Source organism: Salminus brasiliensis, chromosome 5, assembly GCF_030463535.1.
Source record: "Salminus brasiliensis chromosome 5, fSalBra1.hap2, whole genome shotgun sequence".
NCBI classification, from domain to species: domain Eukaryota; kingdom Metazoa; phylum Chordata; class Actinopteri; order Characiformes; family Bryconidae; genus Salminus; species Salminus brasiliensis.
The window spans coordinates 1,322,920-1,346,491 of NC_132882.1; the positions used below are offsets into that span (position 1 = coordinate 1,322,920).

Sequence of the window (23,572 nt, forward strand, 5' to 3'; positions counted from 1 at the left end):
TAAATATATACACAGTGTTTCTTAGATTTTTTATGTTTAAACTGTATTAAATATTTAATTTATTTTATTGAATCAAGTTCTTCAAGTTGGCTTCAATACGCCCATATTCTATTAAAGTACACAGATACACTGGTGGAATGCACTGCAGGAGAATAACGTCATCATGATCGACCAGATACTTTTGTACAACTGATTCCAAAACCACTTTTATCAAATGTATTCTTTTACACAAGTAAATATATTCCATTTAATTAAATATTTTAAAAATAATTTTAAAAATCAGGTACCAAAGGTGTGCATGTGCGTATGTAACACACAATAATATGTACACATCTTAGTTCAAGTAAAGGGTTTTTTATCTAATATTCCACTGGTTTTCAGTACAAAGCTTAACATGTGCTTATTTTATCACAAAAATAATTATGATTAAAAATCTCCCATCAGCTGATAGGAGTGTAATTCACTGACCTCACAATCACATGGTTAAATATTTAAATGAATCAAGACTAAACTAGAAAATGAAGTGTTTATCCCATTTAGATTATTTAATGACCCATAATTGTTTAAATATACTCACTATATAAATGTTCATCTGAGAATGAAAGCACACAGAGCATCGAGGCCCATATACACCCCTGCTCTGCCTGCACTACAGAGAACCTGCACAGGCTCATCCACCAATTAAAAATGATCATTTTGTTATTGAAATGTAATACACTGAACACACACAAACAAACAAAAGCATACCTAAAGCTTGTTGGAAAATCTTAGTAGTGTAGAGTAGACTCTAAGGGCATAGGTTTGATTTTGATGTTAGGAGTATTTTTAGTATTTATTTCTAATTTTATTTTTTCTACACAAATTGAAGGTCAATTACCAAATCCCTTGTCAATGTGATGTCAATTGTGTTGTCAATGTGTTGTCAATTGTCAACCCCCCCCCAACACTACAAGGGTGAAGACTAGCATGTCTCCTCATGTCATCTCCTTCATGTCATCTAGAGCATTAGTTTCTTATGGGGCCAACACACTCATACAGTAATGAAACAATTGTGATTTTGTTAATCAACGTCACAGCTTTCCATACTTCCTGATAGAACATTTAAGGAAGCAAATATTTATAATTAACATTTTAGTTTAAACTGAATTCAGTTCATTCTTGTTATCAGTTCAGTGCAACTAATGGCAGAACTGCTTCTGTTACCAGTGAAGTGCAAGATCAGAAAAGGAATGGCTCAGGCTTGAAGAGAAGAGGTAGTCATTAGAAACAACAAGGTCGAGATCCTGATTAAAGTTAAATGAGATTTGCAGGTTTTGTAGAGAAGGTTTGCAGAGATGTTAGTGTGATGATTATTTTTTGTTTTAGATTGCAGCACTAGTTTGACTTGCACAGTATGAATGTACACATAAATCCAGTCCAGTTTACCAGCCTTTAATTAGAGCTTCATATCTGGGATTTACAAAGAAACAGTTTCCATCAGATACATTTACATTTAAGGCATTTAGCAGACGCTCTTATCCAGAGCGACTTACAAAAGTGCTTTGCTATTTACCCAAGAAAAACCTCAGCTAGTTTTAATAGACTAATAATTCAAAGATCCTCTAATCTTAGACTCTACTAAACACAAGTCAATAAGGTGACCACTCTACTACACTCTACAGATACACACACACACCATTCACCATATACACATCATAATGATTTACAGAGTGACAGGACTTACGAGTGCCAGTCATAGAGATTAAAATGTAACTAATTAAATGTGTTTTAAGGTGTAAATAAATACTTTGTGATCCTTCATTCCAAAGGTTGATAGCTTAATTACATGTGCGTAATCTCAGTTTGATCATTTCCATGTAGTAGTGCATGTTTTATAAGATCTCACAGTCAATCAAGACATTTATTCTCCCTTGTGAGAAAACACAGTAGTGTGGACAGATAAATGTAGAAGCCCTGTTCTATTTCACACATGCACTCGCACCGAGGAGCCATTACCAACCCCAAACCCTGCGTAAAGTGGCTCAGTGAACGTGGAGCGGAGGGTGTATAAATGGGTCGGAGAGCGAGTGTCAGTTGAAACGCTGTAGAAAGACAGAGTTCCTGCCAGCGAGTCCAGATACACCCCCACTCGGCAGGAGACAGAAAGGGGGGAACGTACAGCTGCTTTCTTCTTATTATGTCGAAAAGAGTGACTGTAGAACATATCAAAGTCAGTGTAACTGTAATCAGAGCAATTCAGGCTCCAGGACTGTTTATTGAATCCAAACAGACAGTCCTGGCCGTTTCCTTTCCTCCCTATTCCCCTGTAGGACACCGATATATCAGCCGCTACACTCCACTCAGCCTCCCAGTAACAGCGTCCAGTCAGACTCTCCACACTCAGGACCTGTGTATGGTAATCAAATCTCTCCGGGTGATCTGGATACATCTGATCTTCCTTCATACACTTCGCCCTCCTGTTCCCTTCAGACAGAGAGAGATGTGTGTGTGCTGTGTTCGGGTCCAGTGTCAGTTGACAGAAATCTGCACACAGAAACACAGATTAGAAACAGTTCAGTACATTCTACCTATGTTGAAGAAATTGGAGTAGCCGAATAACAAAGAATGAGAATAACGACAAAATATATATGAAACATACTATGTACATATGAGGTAGGTTGTATTAGATGAGTGCAATAAAAGGCTAATACAATGAGAGAGAGAGAGAGAGAGAGAGAGAAAGAGAGAGAGAGAAAGAGAGAGAGAGAGAGAGAGAGAAAGAGAGAGAGACAAAGAGAGAGAGAGAGAGAGAGAGAAAGAGAGAGAGAGAGAGAGACAGAGAGAGAGAGAGACAGAGAGACAGAGAGAGAGAGAGAGAAAGAGAGAGAGAAAAAGAGAGAGAGAAAGAGAGAAAAGGAGAGAGAGAGAGAGAGAGAGAGAGAGACTTTGACTTTTACACAATCTTTATTACATCAAGCAAAAAAATAAATTATCCCCATTAAAACCCCCCAAACAACCCCCCCCCTTAAGAAAAAGAAAAAGAAAAAACAAACAAAAAGACCAAAACAAAAACAACTGCACACCCCTCCAACCTTCACACACACACACCCCTCCAACCTTCACACACACACACACACCCCTCCAACCTTCACACACACACAGCCCTCCAACCTTCACACACACACAGCCCTCCAACCTTCACACACACACACACACCCCTCCAACCTTCACACACACACAGCCCTCCAACCTTCACACACACACAGCCCTCCAACCTTCACACACACACACACACACACGCACACACACACCCCTCCAACCTTCACACACACACACACACACACACACACACCCCTCCAACCTTCACACATAAACAGCTAACTGATCACTGACCACAGCACACACAGCATCACCAACACACCACACAGTCTGGAACTTCAGCACATCGTTCAGCAGTTTATAATATGCAAATTCTGCACTGACGCGAGATCTGACCAGTGCCTTAAACAGCAGCACTGGGTCAGTCACACCTTCACCTCGAAGGCTATTCCGCCTTGTGAGCCAGACGGACAGTTTAGCCTGTCCAAACAGAAAGTTCAGGAGACAAGACCTCTGACGCTGAGGGACAGAGTAGCGTGGACCCAGTATAAATATGTCCAATGTGAAAGGGACCCCAACCTTCACACACACACCCCTCAGCAAGTCCAGCAGGGGTTCCAGGCGCACGCACTCTGCAAACACATGCTCTACCGTCTCAGGCCTCCTGCAAAACGGACAACCCTCGTCTACAAGGGGGTTCAAGTGAGCAACATGCTTGTTTGTGGCCAGAGCCCCGTGGATTATCCTCCACTGCAGGTCCCCAGTTCATATACTGCAGTTTATACAAGATTCACCACCTGAAATGTGCCATGCTGTGCTCACCCAACAGACCCTGCCACCGGTGCTCTCTTACCTCCCTCAAGGCACGAAAATTCCGCATCTTCACGGCCATTCCATACAGTGCCTTGCTACTGATAGTTGAGAACTCACCCAGGCCTGGAGAGGAAAAGGTCAGGAGGTTACCCCTTCCCTCCTGCCAGTCACCAACAGCCGCAGACACTTGTAACCGTGGAAAGGGAGGACGCTCCTCGCTCGGCAGTTGGTCCAATATTCCTCTGGCCGCTGGTGGAAGTGCCTGCTGTAACTGGGTCACAAACTTTTCCAGCAGCCGCAATGACTTTACACCAGTCTGCTGAGACAAGAGCTGTGGTGTCTTCCATCCGCCGTTACCTGGAATCAGCATGTGGCCCAACTTACTGACCCCCGCTGACATGAAGCAGTTCCTGAGACTCTGCGATGAATCTATGCCCAGCCTTATCCCAGGGTTATGAAAGATGGGTTCCTCCCGCATCCAGGGGCCTACTCCCAGTCCTCCATCCCGAGAAAATCTGAACAGTGTCCAGGCCTTTAAAACTGCAGCATAAAAGTTTGAAAGTCCAGCAAGGTGCAATCCTTCCAAGTTCATGAGGAACAACTGGAGGTCCAGCCCCCTACCCCCAGTTCTCCTCAGCAGAGCACACGCAGGCTCCCTCCATTCCACATCATCATGGTAAAGCAGCCTCTGTGCAGCCTTCAGCCTGAAAGCCACAGCTCTACTTTCAAGGTCTGCCAGACCGTGCCCGCCCTCATGAGTGGGTAAGTAGAGCACTGCAGCCTTCGTCCAGTGATATCCAGTCCAAAAAAAGTCTACCATCTTTCTCTGGACCTCAGGCAGCAGACCAGGTGGAGCATTTAAAACCATCAGTCTGTGCCACAGCGTGGATGCCACGAGGTTATTGATGATCAACACCCTACCTCGGTATGACATTTGATGGAGCAGCCACTTCCACTTGTCCAGCTTTTGAACAGTCTGCTGTAAAACACCCTCCCAATTTAGCATGACTGCCTCTCCCACACCCAGGTAGACTCCCAGGACCTTCAACCTACGTGTACCCCACACTAGGCCCCCAGGTAGGTTTGGGGGAGTACTGCCCCGTCCACACCACAAGGCTTCACACTTTTTCCAGTTCACTTTACCAGATGATGCCTTCTCGTAACAACTAAGACCTTCCTGCAGTTGTTGGATATCCCTTTCATCCTTTACGATCACAGTGACATCATCAGCATAAGCTGATACAGAAAAGGCTGAAAGGCCACCCCATCCTGAGACTGCGACCCCTTGCACTGTCTTCCTCAATCGTAGCAGTAAAGGTTCGATGGCTAAGGAATAGAGCTGACCCGACAAGGGGCACCCCTGTCTAATCCCTCGCCCAACTGAGACAGGCCGGCTCAATCCCCCTCCTACCTTAACCAGACAATAAACATTGGAATACAGCAGCTCAACGTAGCTGACGAACTGCTCTCCAAATCCAAAATTGGTCAAAGTCTCAAAAAGGTAGTAGTGGTCCACTCAAACGCCTTCTCCTGATCCAGGGAAATCAGGCCGAAGTTCACATCAGTGAGGTTAGAGAGTTCGATCAAATCCCGTATTAAAAACAAGTTTTCCAGAATGGAGCGCCCTGGTACACAGTACGACTGGCCCGTGTGCACAATGGACGACAAAATGCCTTTAAGGCGGTTGGCCAGAACTTTGGAGAAGATTTTGTAATCACAGCATAGAAGGGCTACTGGACGCCAGTTTTTAATGTCACACAAATCTCCCTTTTTTGGGAGAAGGGAAAGAACCGCCCCACGGCAGCTCAGAGGCAGTTCCCCCTGCACAATGCATTCACACAACATTTCATATAAGTCAGAACCAACCAAATCCCAGAATGCTTTATAAAACTCAACAGGCAGTCCATCCACCCCTGGGGATCGGCCATCCACCATCTGGAGCGCTGCGGTGTGAAGTTCATGTAGTGAGATCGGTTGATCCAGACTACACTTCTGATCCAAAGACAACTTGGGCAGATCTAACAGCATGGAGTCCATGCATGCAGCGTCACACGGATCAGCTGTAAATAATGCAGAATAAAACTCCACCGCCCTCTCCCGCATTTCCCCCACATGGGAAGTTAGTCTCCCATCAGACAGATATAATCCATGCATCTGTTTGGGTTGGTTACAGTGTTTCTCTAACCCAAAAAAGAAGGACGTAGGGGCATCCATTTCATTCAGCAGTTTAAAACGAGCTCTCACAAGTGCACCCTTCGCTTTCTCTTGCAGAAAGGTTCCCAGGTCCCTGCGCAACGCCGCCAGGTCAGCCTGCAATCCAGCATCAGGGTTCTGACCCACTAACTGTTCTTCAACACGCTTAATGTTGGCTTCAAGGTCAGAAAGAACCCTCCTCCTTTCCACAGTGGCTAGAGCTGTATACTGTTGGTAGTACAGTCTAATGTGAGCTTTCCCCACATCCCACCACTGTCTGAGGGAATCATAGTCCCCTTTCCTGAACCTCCACATTTCCCAAAACTGCTGAAAAGCAGAGCAAAAAGCAGCATCCTGCAAGAGCTGCACATTAAACTTCCAGTAGGCCGCTTTGTGCTGCCTGTACACAGTAGACAACTGGATCAACACCAAATGATGGTCAGAAAATCCTACAGGAAGTATTGAGGCTGTAAGCAAACTATTAGTGTGGTCATTCAGTAGATAAAGACGGTCCAAACGGGCAGCGCTGACCCGCCCATCCACCACTTTAACCCAAGTGAATTGTTTCTCAGAGGGGTTTTTCAACCTCCAAGAATCAACCAAATTAAAGTGGCGCTCTATATCACGTAATATTCCAGCGGATAAAACATGAGGCTCCCACCCTGTTCTGTCCACTCCACTATTGGTCGTGCAGTTCCAGTCACCCCCTAAAACAACAAAGGCATCTTGGGAAACTTGAGACAGTTCTTTCCGCAGGGACGCGAAAACGGCCTCTCTCCCCCCCATAGTAGGTGCGTAAATATTCATAAACACAAACTCCCGCCCATTAATATCCACATCAGCCCTCAACAGCCGTCCTTTACACACCTCCTTCTGAGATAGCACTCTCACAGGAAGCCCTGAGAGGAACAATACTGCTACACCTCCACTGCAGCTGGTTCCATGCCCCAGAACTGCTACACCCTTCCACCACATCCCCCACTCCACTGCATTATCAGGGTCAGTGTGTGTTTCTTGTAGAAAAATAACATCAATATGTTTACATTCAATATAATCCAGAAGCATTTGTCTTTTCAGCCCATCCCTCGCACTGTTAATATTTAACAGTAGGAGAGATGCTCAGACAGAAGCCAGGGAAGGACAGAACCAGCAGAAAGGAAAGATCAGGAACAGGCGAGATGTTCTGCATCAGAGCGGTCCTTTACGTACAGTAGTCGCCCACTTCTTTAACCTGTATCTCTGTCTGGGTGACAGCGCACCAGAATCCCTCTTCAGAACATGTTTCACTGTTCTGAGGAATTTGTTGACGTCAGGGAAGTGAGTAACCAAAGAGACGTTCCTTTTACCCTTAGTGATTCTCAAAAACTGGTCAAGCTGTGCAGTACTGTAGACCTCTCCAGCCTGGCTGGACAAACTCTCTGACAGTTCAGAGCAATCTGAGTAAGATCCCTCCTCCTCTTCATCCAGATCAAACTCCATCTGGCTCTCCGTCACTGAGGCTACCCCAGCGTCCGACCTCATAAAAACAACCCCAGAAGGGCCTGCAGCCTCCTCCACTACCCCCACACCCCCACCTTCAGCACCCCCCGCCTGCTCAGCTACACCTGCACGCACAACATCTACCTGCGTCTCTCCCACCCCCGCAGCGGGGGGGTCCGCTGGCTGAACAGTACACACACCTTCACCAGGCCCAGCCTCAGCGGCCTCCCGTACCCCTCCTGCCGCCTCGCTCACCTGAGAGTCAGACCCGCCGCGCGCCGCCGCTCCCTCCCCCGCAGGATCCGGTACCGGTTCAGAAGCCGGCTCGCTAGCCGTCTCTACGCGTTCGGGCTGTCGTGCTGCTCTGTGCGGACAAACAAACCTTTTATGCCCCACGTCCCCGCACTCAAAACACCGCAAACTGCCCGTAGTAGCAAACACCACATACGAGCTGTCGCCGTGCTTCACCCGCAGCGTGAGGTCCAGCGCCTGGTCAGGGTTGTGTAGGAACATGAACACCTGCCTGCGGAACGAGAGGACGTGCCTCACAGCGGCGGTCTTACACCCGAGAGGGATCATCTTCATCGAGCTCGCCAGCTTCCTGAACCGAACCAGCTCCCTCTCAATCACCTCATGGTCGATGAAGGGGGGCACGTTAGACACCACCACCCTCGTAGCTGGCGCCGCGAGCGGAGATACAGGCACCATCACTCCCTTCACCCAAACCCCACTCTCAATAACCCTCCCCACTAAAGCCTCCTTCTTTAAGAACACCACCACCGCTTTATTCTATAAGATTTTCTCACAGCCCACCTGCTCCCCCACCGCGAGCAGCACGTCCTCAACGCTCGCACCGCCGTCAGGCACACACCTGAACCCGTGGCGCAGAGTTTGCGCCTCACCGCCGGATTGGGACGCCATGTCCGCCCTCCACAGAGTGGCCAGGCCACCGGCCCAGACCCAACCAAGACCCTAACCAGTTCCCCCAAACCCCAAAAAAACAACAAATAACCAAGACAAAACACTAATAACCCAGTAAAACACCAGAATGATTAGAGAAGAGAAAAGTAATGAAAAAGATTAGAAGAATTAAAGAAATGGCAAACGCCAAAGAAGAGCCTCCACTCACACTCACACTCTCAGAGAGAGAGAGAGAGACAGAGAGAGACAGAGAGAGAGACAGAGAGAGAGAGAGAGAGGTTGGGCAGACAGCAAACTTGCATTTCTTTAGTCCCGGTCTCATCCTGATTTTATCTCCATGTTCCATCCTATAAAAGAAAGCACACACAAACAAACATGGCTGTTCATACTAAGTATATTAGTTATTGAGTACTGCTGTGTACTGGTTAATTCACCTTTAATAAATATTTATTATTTTGCTATGATATCTTTCAAAGTATGATCAATGACTGTAATAACTCACACACATACCAAAATGAGAACTACTCAAGCACCCCCAAAGGCATACCTTACACAGACACACACACACAGGTACACATACCTGAGCATGCAGTGTGGCTCTTCCAGCAGACCAGAGAGCAGCTTCATTCCAGACTCTCCTGGGTGATTATAGGTCAGATCCAGCTCTCTCAGGTGAGAGGGGTTTGACTTCAGAGCTGAAGCCAGAGAAGAACAGCCTTCCTCTGTGACCATACAACCAGATAATCTGCAGAACGAGATGAGTGAGCTACAATAACAAGCATTTACATTTACAGCATTTAGCAGAGGCTCTTCTCCAGAGTTCTTACAGAAGAGCTTCACTGTTTACTGAAGAAGAACCTCAGCTAGTTTAAATAGACTAAAATTCAGATCCTCTAATCTTAGACTCTACTAAACACAAGTCAATATGGAGACCATAATACTCTACTCTTTGGGTTGAATTCTCCGGAATGTTCTGTTGTACAGGAGCAATCTGCATGACCGAGTTACGTTTGCAACATGACTTGAGAACAATAACTGATAATCAAAACCTGCACAAGCTTCAATGACGACACTCATTTTTTGTTTCCACAGCCATTACCTTCACAAGAAACTTGTTTGATACAGAAAATTACTTAAATACATGCACTATATTGCCAAATGTATTCACTCACCCATCCAAATCACTGATTTCAGGTGATCCAATCAATTGCCCACCTTGGCATGCAGACTGCTTCTACAAGCATTTGTGAAAGAATATGTTGCTCTCAGGAGCTCAGTGAACTCCAGCATGGGACTGTGATAGGATGCCACCTGTGCAAGTCCAGTCATGAAATTTCCTCTCTACTAAATATTCCACAGCTGTCAGTGCTATTATAACACAGTGGAAGTGATTGGAAACGACAGCAGCTCCGCAATGAAGTGGTTGGCCACATAAAATGACAGAGTAGGGTCAGCGGAGTCAGCTGCTACAGACCTCCAAACTTCATGTGAGCATAAAGAGCTTAATAGAATGGGTTTCCATAGCCAAGCAGCTGCATCCACGGCTTATATCATCAAGCGCAATGCAAAGCGTGGGATGCTGTGGTGTAAAGCACAGCGGCACTGGACTCTATAGAGACGAATCAGGCTTCTCCATCTGGCAATCTGATGGACGAATCTGGGTTTGGTGGTTGCCAGGAGAACAGAGCTTGTCTGACTGCATTGTGCCGAGTGTAAAGTTTGGAGGAGGGGGATCATGGTGTGGGGGTGTTTTTCAGGAGTTGGGTTCGGCCCCTTAGTTCCAGTGAAAGGAACTCTTAATGCTTCAGCAGACCGAGAGATCTTGGTCAGTTTCATTCTCCCAGCATTGCAGGAACAGTTTGGGGATGGTCCCTTCCTGTTCCCACATGACTGCGCTCCAGTGCATAAAGCAAGGTCCATAAAGACATGGATGAGCGAGTCTGGTGTAGAAGAACTTGATTGGCCTGCACAGAGTCCTGACCTCAAGCTAACAGAACAGCTTTAGGATAAATTAGAGTGGAGACTGCAAGCCAGGCCTTCCCGTCAAAATTGTTGGTACTCCTCGGATAATGAAAGAAAAACCCACAATGGTAACAGAAATAACTTGAATCGGACAAAAGTAATAATAAATAAAAATTCTATGAAAAAGAACAAATGATAATATGACACTGATTTTGAACCATTGCTTCAACAGAATTATTTCAAAAAGTAAACTTTGGTTTGGGTAATGATGGTACCCCTGAAAATAATGTGACCAAAGGGACATGTTAAATCAAGGTGTGTGCACTAATTAGCATCACAGGTGTCTACAATCTTGTAATTAGTCACTGTGCTGTTTGGTGACATGGTGTGTCCCACACTCAACATGACCCAGAGAAAGTGAAGGAAAGAGTTGTCTCAGGAGATTAGAAAGAAAATTATAGACAAGCGTGTTAAAGGTAAAAGGGACTGTAGCCATTCTCCCTGGACGTGACTGCAGGTGGAAAATTGATGACAAATCAAAGAGACAGATTATACGAATGGTAACAAAAGAGCCCAGAAAAACCTGTAAAGAGATTAAGGAGGAACTTCAAGCTCAAGGAACATCAGTGTCAGATCGCACCATCCGTCGTTGTTTGAGCCAAAGTGGACTTCATGGGAGACGACCAAGGAGGACACCATTGTTGAAAACAAATCATAAAAAAGCCAGACTGGAATTTGCCAAACTAAATGTTGACAAGCCCCAAAGCTTCTGGGAGAATGTCCTATGGACAGATGAGACAAAAATGGAACTTTTGGAGCTCTATGTTCACAGATGGAAAAATGAAGCATATCAAGAAAAGAACACTGTCCCTACTGTGAAACATGGAGGAGGCTCTGTTATGTTCTGGGGCTGCTTTGCTGCATCTGGCACAGGGTGTCTTGAATCGGTGCAGGGTACAATGAAATCTCAAGACTATCAAGGGATTCTAGAGAGAAATGTGCTGCCCAGTGTCAGAAAGCTTGGTCTCAGTCACAGGTCATGGGTCTTGCAACAGGATAATGACCCAAAACACAGCTAAAAACACCCAAGAATGGCTAAGAGGAAAACACTGGACTATTCTGAAGTGGCCTTCTATGAGCCCTGACCTAAATCCTATTGAGCATCTTTGGAAGGAGCTGAAACATGCCGTCTGGAAAAGGCTCCCTTCAAACCTGAGACAACTGGAGCAGTTTGCTCATGAAGAGTGGGCCAAAATACCTGCTGAGAGGTGTAGAAGTCTCATTGACGGTTACAGGAATCGTTTGATTGCAGTGATTGTGTGATTTGTGATTTTTTAATAATTCTCTTAAAGCATGGTTGAAAAGTAATGTCTGACTTTCACTGGTTAATTTTCATAGCATTTTTATGTATTTTATTTATTACTGTTGACAGATTCACATTATTTCTGTGACCATTGTGGGTTTTTCTTTCATTAACCGTGAGGTACCAACAATTTTGTCCATGTGTGTATGTGCGAAGGCAGGCAAGCGAATACTTGTGGCAATATAATGCATCTCTGAGGGGTACCTTTTCTAAATTCTATTTCTAAATTAAATTTTGCTTTTTCAGCCTTAAAATGTTTAAATGGTGTAAATGTTTTAAAATGTCAACCTACCTCAAAGTGGCTCATAGAATCAGATTCCGGTTTTAAAAATCAGGTTAAAAAGAGTTTTTTTGTTTGTTTTTGTTGGAGTAACTGTTTCAGGGAAGGTTTCTAGAAGATTTTGGATCATTGCTATGAGGACTTGATTGCATTCAGTGTGAGTGAGGTCAGGATGTTGGATGCTCATCCCAAATGTACCGAATGGAGATTCACCGTCATTCCAGAGAACACAGTTCTTCCACTGCTCCACAGCTCCTCAATGCTGGGGGGCTTTATACCCCTCTAGCCCACGCCTGGCATTAGGCAGCATGGTGCCAATAGGGTCATGATGCTTATCTGCTCCAGAGAGTCCTATTCTATTGGCTGTACGTCTCTACAGGGACTAGACAAGCTCTGTGTGTGCATTTGCACATCTGTGTCAGCAATGGGTGTAACTTAAAGTAGCTAAATTAATGCACTAGAATTTCAATAAACATTTGGCAATAGTGTTCCTAGCATGCTTACCTTCTCCTGTCTTCATATCTAAATATCAGAGCATGAATTACTGAAGAATGAATTTACAGAATGTTCACCTGAGTGTCTCCAGTTTACAGTGAGGACTCTTCAGTCCAGCAGAGAGCAGCTCCACTCCTGAATCCTGCAGGTCATTGTTACTGAGGTCCAGCTCTTTCAGGGAGGAGTATTCTTTGTGTAAAGCTAATACCAGATTTTCACAAGCCTTTTCTCCAAGATTACAGATAGCTAGTCTGCAAAATAATAGAAACCTTTAAAGTCCATTTGTCCTAATACATAAACATATTGATGTGATCAATCTAACATTTTTTTTTAATTTAAGATATCCTTTTGAACTCTGAAAGAAGAATTACTGAATAAGAAAATGCATATGTAAAACATTTTAGATAAAACAGCCATGAGGCCTAGAGTGAAAGGTTAACTAGAATTTTTGAAGCACAATAAAGTATATATTTCTACAGGTTTGTTCCTTCTTTGTGTATTTTCATGTCAAGATATAGAAAAAAACATCATACATTGGCAGTAACACAGATGGACCCCCAGTTCACAAAACTCTTACCTCTCATACTCTGATAATCTGAAATGTATACACCTCATCCTCCATATACAGTATCAATGATCATTTAAATATCTGGGTATCTGGGATCACTCAAAATCCAATTCACCTAAAATTTACCTGAGTGTCTCCAGTTTACAGTGAGGACTCTTCAGTCCAGCAGACAGCAGCTCCACTCCTGAATCCTGCAGGTCATTGTTACTGAGATCCAGATCTTTCAGGGAGGAGTTTGGTGATTGTAGAACTGATGAAAGTTTTTCGCATGACTTTGTGGTGAAATTACAGCCAGTTAGTCTGCAAAAGCAGTACAGGATACTATTTAATACATTGATACAGCTCAATTTACAATAGATCTTACAATATGCTAACATTTCTTCTCAATGGATTGATAACATGTTTAAAAAATATGCTACATACTGTTATCCATGTTTTATTGCTAGAATTGTTAGATGAGGAGTAGAACTGTGAAGCCATTAATTATCATAATTCATGTGGTTACTGCACATGTGGTTAGTGTCTTTTCAGCTTAATTGTTCCAAGAATTGTTTTTGAAAGATCACCTGAGTATCTCTAGTTTACAGTGTGAACTCTTCAGTCCAGCAGAGAGCAGATTAATGCCTTCATCATACAGTTGATTGTTACTGAGATCCAGTTCATTTAGTGAGTTTAGTGATTGGAGTGCTGATGCTGATGCTATGATTTCACAGGATTCTTTGGTGAGATTACTACCAGACAGCCTGCAAAATAATTATAAAAACAGTACAGTTAAAATACAGCATGTAGAATTGTGGTGGCAGCAAGGTTCTGTGGCCTTTATGGGTTTTTGTTATAATCAGGTTCAAACCGACTGGACTACATAATGGAGATCAAATGGAGACAAATCTCTAATCAAAGATGTTACATTAATGTAGATATAATACTTACAAGGCCTTTCTGCAGACACTCACTGCTGGAACCAGTCTCCTATATCCCTCCTCTGATGTGTTGAATTTCTTCAGGTCTAGTTCATCCAAAACCTTCTCTGAGGCGATTAGCATATAGGCTAGTGCTGAACACTGTCCAGGAGAGAGCCTCACGTCTGAGTGTTCCTCTGATTTCAGATACTCCTGAATCTCTCTGGAGAGAGACTGGTCATTCATTTCAGACAGACAGAGGAACAGATTGATACATCTATCAGCTGAAATCTTATATTGCTGTTGATCCAATTTGATTACTTTCTTGATGTGTTCTATGGTTTTCTCTAAGTTGGTGTGAGTGGGTGTCAGTAGACCCTGTAAGATTCTCTGATTGGACTCCAGTGAGATGCCCAGAAGGAAACGGAGGAAAAGATCCAGATTAACGTTTTTGCTTTGTACAGCTTTATTCACTGCTTCCTTCAGCAGCTCCTCCAATGGCACATCCTCAGGCCACTCTCTGTACCATGGTTTAAAACAACTTAGTACCGCCATGTTCTTCTTCTGGTAGCAGTGGAACACATAGAGAGCAGCCAAGAACTCCTGAAAGCTCAGATGAACAAAGCAGTAGATCTTCCTCTGGTAAAGCACACACTCCTCCCTAAAGATCTCAGTGAAGATCCCAGAATGCACTGAGGCCTCAGTGACGTCAATGCCGCTCTCTCTCAGGTCCTCTTCACAGAACATCACATTGCCCTTCATCAGCTGTTTGAAAGCCAGTTCAGCCAGTTTCAGAAGCTGGGTTCTGTTGGATTCCAGCAGTTTCTGTGGGTCTCTCTCCTCTTCCTCCTCATACTTCTCCTTCTTCATGCTGGTCTGAGTGAGCAGGAAGTGGGAGTACATTCCAGTCAGAGTTTTAGGGATTTCTGGATCACTGTCTTCTTCCATGATTCTCTGAAGCACAGTGGCTGAGATCCAGCAGAAGACGGGGATGTGGCACATGATGTGGAGGCTCCTCGCTGTCTTAATGTGGGAGATGATCTTCTGGGCTTGGTCTTGGTCACTGATCCTCTTCCTGAAGTACTCTTCCTTCTGTGGGTCGCTGAATCCCTCAATTTCTGTCACACGGTTGATGGACTGAGGAGGGATCTGATTGCCTGCTGCTGGTCGGGAGGTGATCCAGATCAAAGCAGAGGGAAGCAGATCTCCTTTGATCAGGTTTGTCATCAAAACACTCACTGATGATGTCGTGGTTACATCAGACACTTTCTCACACTCTCCAAACTTCAGTGGAATTCTGCTTTCATCCAGACCATCAAATATGAACACAGCTTTACACACATCATAGATCTTTGGCTCCAGATCTTTGAGCTCAGGATGGAAGACACACAGAAGTTGATGAAGACTGTACTGATCATCTTTAATCAGGTTCAGCTCCCGGAACGGAAGAACAAACATCAGCTCTACATCCTGATTGGCTTTTCCTTCAGCCCAGTCCAGAATGAACTTCTGCACAGAGACAGTTTTTCCAATCCCAGCAATGCCTTTAGTCAGCACTGTTCTGAGCTTCTGGACCTTTGGCTCTTCATCTTCAGTCCTCACACCTCTAATGTCCCCTTCTTCTGCTCCTCCTTTAGGACCTTGTGGAGGTTTAAAGATATCTGAGCAGTTGATTGGAGAGTCCTGTAAGTATTTGTGGGATGTTTTCTCCATCTGTACAACCTCATGTTCTTCATTCACCCCGTCACTCTCTCCCTCTATGATGTAGAGCTGAGTGTAAATCCTGTTCAGGAGGGTTTTGTTCTCTGGAGTTTTTATTCCCTCACATAAGATCTCATACTTGTTCTTCATGCTGGTCTTGTGTCTCTCTAAAACCTTGTGCAGAACATCATCTATGGGTTGACTGGATTCTTGCTGCAGGTCTCTTGTTCCTCTTCGTTCTGGGGAGAGCTGCCTGATGGAGATTAAACACAAAAAAAAAATCCAGGATTGATTTAAATATCCTTTGTAACATCAGTTCCACTTCCTACATAAATTTATGGAAGAAAAGAGCTGACATATTTTGTTTCATTGGTTTGTGTTTAATGCTTTTCATAGTACAGAGTTTTCATTATGGAAACGGATGACCTATTGAACACTTTGGTTGGACTGTGGGGGACAGTTCTAAACTGCTTTAAATCTGACCTGTGTTTAAGGATAATGTTGGCAGTTCATTTTCATTTGTTGCAACCATAAATTAGAAGACCACAAGGTTCTATGCTAGGATATGTTCTTCTATGGTAGAAAGTAGTATTGTAGTTAAATCAGGACTATATATACAGGTAATCAATGGAATAAAACCTCTCTATCATCCTTTTTTTCCTCACACGTTTGTTGCACAGTCATGTGTGTTAACGAGGCAATAAAATATTGATCATGATTGATATGGCTTTAAAGGGCTTTAAATGGGACATAACCGAGGAGTGCTACCCACACAATTCCTGTCAACAAAACTTTTCACACTTTTTTAGGTCCACTAAATATAATACCTTGGTCATCTTGCACTGTTAATAACACCAGAACCCCCTTCCTTAAACCTAGAATCCACGCACATCTTTTACTGAGATTTTATTTTTACTCAAGCTCTCTTCCCAAACCAAGTCACAAGTAGACCAAATGCAACTTTTAAAATCTTCACCAATATCTCACTGGTCAACTGGATCCAGCAATGACCAAAAAAGTTCAGAAGGTGTACTGTCTTTGAAGTTGTTTGTGGAATCTTTTATAGTAAACAGCAAAAATGGCGGTGCCCCCTCTCACAACCATAACTTCAGAATTCTGAAAAATAGGATCTTTTTCTGCTCTTCAATAAGAGTGTGTCTTAACTTATGATCATAAACCTGTCAGCTCTACCACAGGATCTGCTATGAAACCGTTGGCCTTCCCTTCCTTATACAACTGAGACCAGGTCGCCACACAAGAAAAGAAAACCTCTTTCTCAAGACAGGGATGCTACACGCCTGAATGACGCCATGGTTAACAGAACATTAACTCCCTCTACTGGATAGGATCCCACAGTGACAGCCAGTAATTAACTCATCTTCTCCACCTAACCCTCTCAATAAGTCAGAAGCCCTAAAGGACATTGTGTCTGACAGATTAACCAGTTCAGCCATCATTACAAACTGAGCTGCACCAGGATCCATTAACAGCAGAACCAGAATCTCCATGTCCTCCTCAGAAACAGCCAAAGACTGACACATGGAAGAGTTCACCCTAGTTAAAGAATCTAACTGCCCAACTTCTAACTTCTGACTAGAGCAGGATGGCTCCCCTTGTGAGAATAGGTCCCAGTGTAACAGAGACTAATTTACCTCTACACCTCAAAACATGTTTAACCAAATCTGACCAACTTTCACCTGAAGTGTTTATGGTAAAGAAATTAAAAATTAAATTATGGTAAAGGGATCTGTGTGTGCTTCTTGTTCTCCTCACCCTTGGTCAGAAGGTTTAGATCCACCACTGAAATTAAGAGGATGAGGTATGGACCTGTCACTCTTCATAGACACGCAGGTCGGAACTGGAGAACTGTCTCTTTGGGTTTCAGTCCTGCTGATATTAAACACAGAGAAAAACACCAACCTTTACAGTGTGATGGACAACATGTACAGTGCTGTGAAAAAGCATTGGTTCATGGTAGAGCACAGATATCAACATTTTTTAATTCATTGTCTTCTTCATTTTTGAAAAATATGTCAACTCAACAACGCTACTGCGGCACTAGTAATGCGCTGGCCACCGGTCTCGTCCAGCATCACAACAGTAGGATTAGCATTGCTACCATGGTGACCTCCGACCTCTCCCTGCATCACAACTGTGGAGTCTGCCACAGACTCCCCATTGTTGAAATGCCACTGACGATTCAGTGCAGCCAATGGCGAGAGTTGTTAGGCCAGCGTTCCTAAAAGTGTGGGTATTGCAGGTGGGACGCAAGGAATCAGAAGAAATTTACTTTTTTTTTAACAAGCCTGTCTTTTTAATGTCTGTCTGTTTTGCCAATAAAAGGGGCAAGGGGTGATGGGCATAAGCCCTGGATGTTTAAAATGAACAATATAAACAGGACAACAGGGCAGTAGAGGTGTGTAAGGTTATAAATTTGTTACAAGGACCACAAAAGTTGGTGATTCCGCGCCATCGGAGAAAGAGAAGACAGACTGGCCAAAAAAATCCTTTTAAAATCCTTAAAATCCATAAAATCCTTCTTCTAACCTTCAAAATCCTACATAGTTTCCCCCTTGAGTGCACTGTTGTACTGTCCTTCTCATACCATCAGATCTTCTGGTTCTGGTTTTCTGGGAGCCCCACGAATTAAATAACATCTTTGGGTGGCAGAACGTTCAGTCCTGCTGCTAAAATCAGGACAATGCTAATTCACAGCACTGTAGGACAGAGTTCAGGAATATATTTGAGACTCTTCATTCTCAGATGTGGACAGTGTCTACCTTGAGTCAGAAGTTCCCACACTGACTGGTCCCTCTGTACTGGTGGGCCGGTGCTTCTTTATGGACAGGGAGCTGGACTCTGGAGATCCTGCACGCTTCACCCTGAAAGGAGTTCATCATGATTAGTACACATATCCTGATGTAGTTGGTTCATCCTAAGAGGATTCCTTTAATACTGAGGACCTGCTCATGATAATTACATAATATTACACAATACAGCCACACGTTACACACTTCAACTATACCACAGTAAATAAACTTCCCTTCACCTGTACTAAAGAAAATAAACTATACTTTAACACCCAAGCAAATAAACCTCTTCAACTATATTACAGTAAATAAAAACTCATTTAAATACGATAATATAGGATGCCTATTACGTTAAATGCTACATTATTTTTTTCTTTATATTAGCATGTAGGGCTGGGACTACATACTGACTGATTTATAATTCTAAATAATGACCATATGATCAACAAATCAAATCTTTTTCAGGGCATGTTAATTCCACAAGTAATACAAGTATTTGTAATTTTCACTGGCAGAAGTGAGTGTTACTGGTGCTGGAGCTATGTGTGCATTACAAGTAATAAAAGCGTATACCCAAATTCTTCTAGAGTGACCCAGACTTCCATAATATTACCCTTGTAGCTCCAGTACAAAAATATTGACATCAATTTGGATGTCTAATGACTAACTAATGACATCAATTTGGAGTATGAGGGGGTATGAGGGTGTTTTAACAAAACATGGCCATTTAACAGTGAAAATACATCACATTCTCATTTACATTGAAAGTAACCTACTAACACCACACCTCCCTTTCTGCTGCAGACTGAGCATCATTTCCATTCACATACACAACTAACAGTGAAGTACAAACAGAACAAAATAAAGATCAGAAGAGAACTGGGGTCCTTATGTCCTTTAAATAATTCCCAAACCCTTTCCTAAGGACCCCCTGTCACATTTTAGTAGTTTCTGCTCTAACACACCACCTTCAACTCTGGAAGGGCTTGTTAATTAGCTGATTAGCTGGGTCAGGTGTGTTGATAGCAGGGTAAACATTAAAATGTGCAGAGAAGGAGGTTCTCCTGGACCAGGGTTGGGGACCACTGCTATTAAACACATCTGGATCATCTTAAAAACTGGTTCTATTGACCAGATCAAGACACTGATGAGAGTAAACTCTTTACTAAACCTAATTTATATAAACATAATCAGCATTATTTTACGATCAGTCTAAGTTCTGATGGAAAGTTCCTCACCTTGGGTCAGAGGTTCCTTCTCCACTGCTGGCTTTATGAAGCTCCATCATGGAAAGTTCCTCTCTTCAGACACACACAGCTAGAGCTTCACTCCTGTGAAGAGTTCATCCATTAATAAATACACACTGAAGCTGAACCTGATGATCTACTGTAATACACACATTCTGCAGCTCCCTCTGCTGGACAAACAGCAAAGATCAGCATAACTTTTATGCTGGTCTATTCATGTTTACACTAGTCTAATGTTGGTTAGATGAGTCCATCTTGTCTTTCAGGTTTCCAGTGCCAGAGGAAAGCAGCCTGTAAGCAGAGTGTTACTTCCAGCATATTCTTCAATCAGAAAGCAAGGTTTTGTTTCATTGCTCCACAGAACAGAATCTTATATAAGGCTATAAGTGGCTTATTTATCTGAGTTTGGGCACATTGGATTTATAATCTTTGTAATTTATTAACCTGTTAGAATAATAATAAAAAAAATAAAAAAATAAACAGACTCACAATTGTACTGTCATGGCCCAAAATATTGGTACCCCAGCACTTTCAGAAAATACGTCACACTACTCACAGTGGTTGTAAACACAGTAGTGAATCAGTGCTGCTGTGTCGTCTGAACTTCTCTCTCCATTTAGATCTGTCCAGACTGCTGCCACTTTAACTACGCAGTTTTATCACTACTGAATGTACTAAACACACACACACACACACACACACACACTTTAATCTACTGCTCAGTGTTTCTAAATGTGTGTTAGTTGTTGATCTTACCGAGTTAGATCCTCTTCACTGGTCTAATCTTCTCTCCTTCTGCAGCTCCTCCTCCTCCTGCCCCTCTTTACTTTCACTTTCAGTCTCTCGGGTTGTTTTTAACTATGTATCTCCACAGATAGGATTCAGCAAATGTGTCACTAATTAAATGGCCGGAGAAGCAGGGAACGTAATTAAATGTAATTAAATGTAATTAAGCATAAATAAATTCCTGATGTCAGATCTGTAGCATTTGCTGTATACCTTTCCTCTATATAGATTATAGTCCTTTTATACTGTACAGATGTTAATTATCTGTAAATGTATATACTTATATCTGTACATAATATTTGTGACAGCTCTTTATTGCTTTTAGTACTTATTATTCTATTTATTGTATTTTTGTGATACTTTACTTGTTAGCAGTCTGTGTGTTTGTTACATGTCATAGTTGTTACTTTCACCAAGTAAAATTCCTTGTATGTGAATCAAACTTACACATAACAAAGAAATTCTGATTCTGATTCTGACTGACCACAGACTGCGCTGTAGAAAAACATTTTATTAGCATTAACATACAGTTCTGTACAAAAGTAGTCAGTCAGTGTTTGTCTCGTCAGTAACTCCCTCAGAATAAACACTAATAATATCACTCCTACAGAAAGTGGTGGAGGTTCTCCATCACTGTGTTCATCATTAGAACATCTCCAAAGTTCTCCTCTCTCATGGAGTCTAGTGTTATTTAGAGTTCTCCTCAGATCAACACCTGGTTTGGTGGTAAATCAGGGCTTAATGATGGTAAATCAGGTGAGCTGCTGCTGCTGCTGCTGCTGCTGTTGATGGAGTTGAACACATCCTCCACGCTGTGCTGGCTGGACTGGGGGGCGTTCAGGAGAACCCTGGAGGAACCGAGCTCTGTTCTTCAGACTAGCTCACCGACAAGATCTCACTATTTTCTTTCTTCAGAATGAGAAGCTCTTGTTTCTCCTTTTTACTGGATTTATCTTCACCTGCTTCATCTGTTCTGATGAGATCTGGAGCTGCTACAGTAGAACCCTCTCACTGCTGAGAGACGGGGGGGTAGAGTGATGGGGTAGAGTGTCTAAAACCTCTAAACAGTTCTGTTTACATAAATAAAATATTCATAATAGCAATAATAATGTGAATAATCTAACACAGCATAATAATTCTAAACATTCGTGAGTTAGTAACTGTATGTCTACAAGAGTAGGTTTATCTAACACCACCTTTGATTACGTCAGCGTCTCTCAGAGGGAACCGCCCCAGAACACTACACAGTCCGGCCACCAGAGGTCGGCATCACCAGACTTTTAGTTAATGCTCCTGTCCCTCTCACCTGAATCCCATTTGCCTGCAATTACCTTCCCTTTAAAAGGACCCTCCTTCTTCTTCATTTTTTGTGGGGGGGATTAACAGATGTCACTTTGTGCTCACCATGCTCGTGTAAATTTAAATACATCTGTGGACAGGCAAGCCTTTTTTGGGGGAGGGGGTGGTATCTCCTGCTTCTTGAATCTTGTTGAATGTGTTCTTTGTCGTTTTGAACTTCTGGTGGAGCTTTTGGGGTCTTTGTCTCCTTTTTGACCTATATGGACTTTCTATTACAACCTTTAGAGTTTTTGATGTTTTTGGAGACTTCTGGGTGCTTTTTGTTTGTAAATTGTGAATTTATAATAAATAATAAAGGATTATCTTTTTTAGTTGTTTCTTTTGGACATTGTTGAGTTTTGGCTTTTGTTCCTGCTTTCAGTTTGTTGAATAAAACCTGCCTAATGGATCCTCTTCCTGTGTTTGAGCCTCCCTCATTACAGATTACTATTAGAGATCATCAAACGTTGAAAGTTAGAAGGATGATGTCAGTCTACAAAAGATTGCTGTGATATCAAAAGGAATCACTTGGCAACCATTACTGTCAGATTCCAGTTACCTGGAGGCTTTTGGTCCACCAGAAGACCTTTGTTTTAGTTGCTGCTTTTGGTCTGAGATGCTGTTGTTGTAGTGCAACATCTACTGTCAGGAAGGATCGCATAGTGATCAGAGAACAGCTGATCAGGAATAGGCAGAAATAGGTTTTATTTTAGGTAGGCAGCGAGTGTAGTCATTTCGGTTAGAACCATTTTACACTTGGAGTATATAGAAATATATATATACTCCAAGTGTGTGTGTGTATATATATATATATATATATATATATATGTGTGTGTGTGTGTGTGTGTATATATATATATATATATATATATATATATATATATATATATGTATATTTATCAACTACCATTTAATGGCCTTGAGATGTTCTTCGAGCAGCTGCACTGTAAGTTGTAATAAAGTATCCCAAATCAAAATCTGCCTAACGTGAGACAGGCGTGTTTTGGGGTGTGCTCTCTAGTATTAACAGTACACAGCTACTCTACATATAATTTACAGACAATACACAACACACACAGAACAATAGTACACACAGTACACACAGACTATACCAGGACATTTCTGTACAGTGAGCTTTACAGTGTTCTTCACAGAACAGCAGTCTGCAGCTCTTTACAGATTAAATACTGTGTAACACAGCAGTGAACACATGTGAGATGAGTGATGGTGCAGTAATGCAGTGACTGTAGGATAACAGTGATTGACTTACTTAGTGACAGACTTACTTACTTAAGTACTTCCCTTAGTGTGTGTATGCTTAGTGAGACTCTTAAGGAGTGTGTGCCACCATCCAGATAGATGTTCCTGCTGGCACTGGAACAGCAGTACACCAGCAGTGGTCAATAAAAAGTCTTTCCTGAAAGCTCAAGCTTCACTTAGTAGAGATGGAAGCCAGGGAGTTGGAGAGCCACATCTTAGAAAAAGGGTGTTTAGCAGAAGCAGCTTGTCCATGAGCAAAGCCTTGCCATGTGGATGCTGGGCAGCGGTTACCCAACAAACCGTCACACTTCCCCTGCCTGCACCTCTGCCTGCAAAAGCTCCACTGCAAAATGTCCAAAAACGGCTACAATCGGAAAAA

General features: G+C 42.9%; 1 protein-coding gene across 1 annotated transcript in view; it reads right to left on the minus strand.

Moving 5' to 3' along the window:
• Positions 1-1,415: 1,415 nt before the first annotated feature.
• LOC140555806 (uncharacterized) overlaps positions 1,416-23,572 on the minus strand; it is a 32,610-nt gene continuing 10,453 nt past the window's right edge. Inside the window, exons 9-18 of the mRNA XM_072679124.1 lie at positions 23,500-23,557; positions 18,533-18,634; positions 17,526-17,642; positions 14,083-16,005; positions 13,719-13,895; positions 13,279-13,452; positions 12,662-12,835; positions 9,065-9,229; positions 8,785-8,831; positions 1,416-2,523 (exon numbers count right to left, since the gene is read on the minus strand). Of these exons, the coding sequence (XP_072535225.1) occupies positions 1,964-2,523; positions 8,785-8,831; positions 9,065-9,229; positions 12,662-12,835; positions 13,279-13,452; positions 13,719-13,895; positions 14,083-16,005; positions 17,526-17,642; positions 18,533-18,634; positions 23,500-23,557 (3,497 nt within the window). The 3' untranslated portion in view covers positions 1,416-1,963. The remainder of the gene's footprint in view (positions 2,524-8,784; positions 8,832-9,064; positions 9,230-12,661; positions 12,836-13,278; positions 13,453-13,718; positions 13,896-14,082; positions 16,006-17,525; positions 17,643-18,532; positions 18,635-23,499; positions 23,558-23,572) is intronic.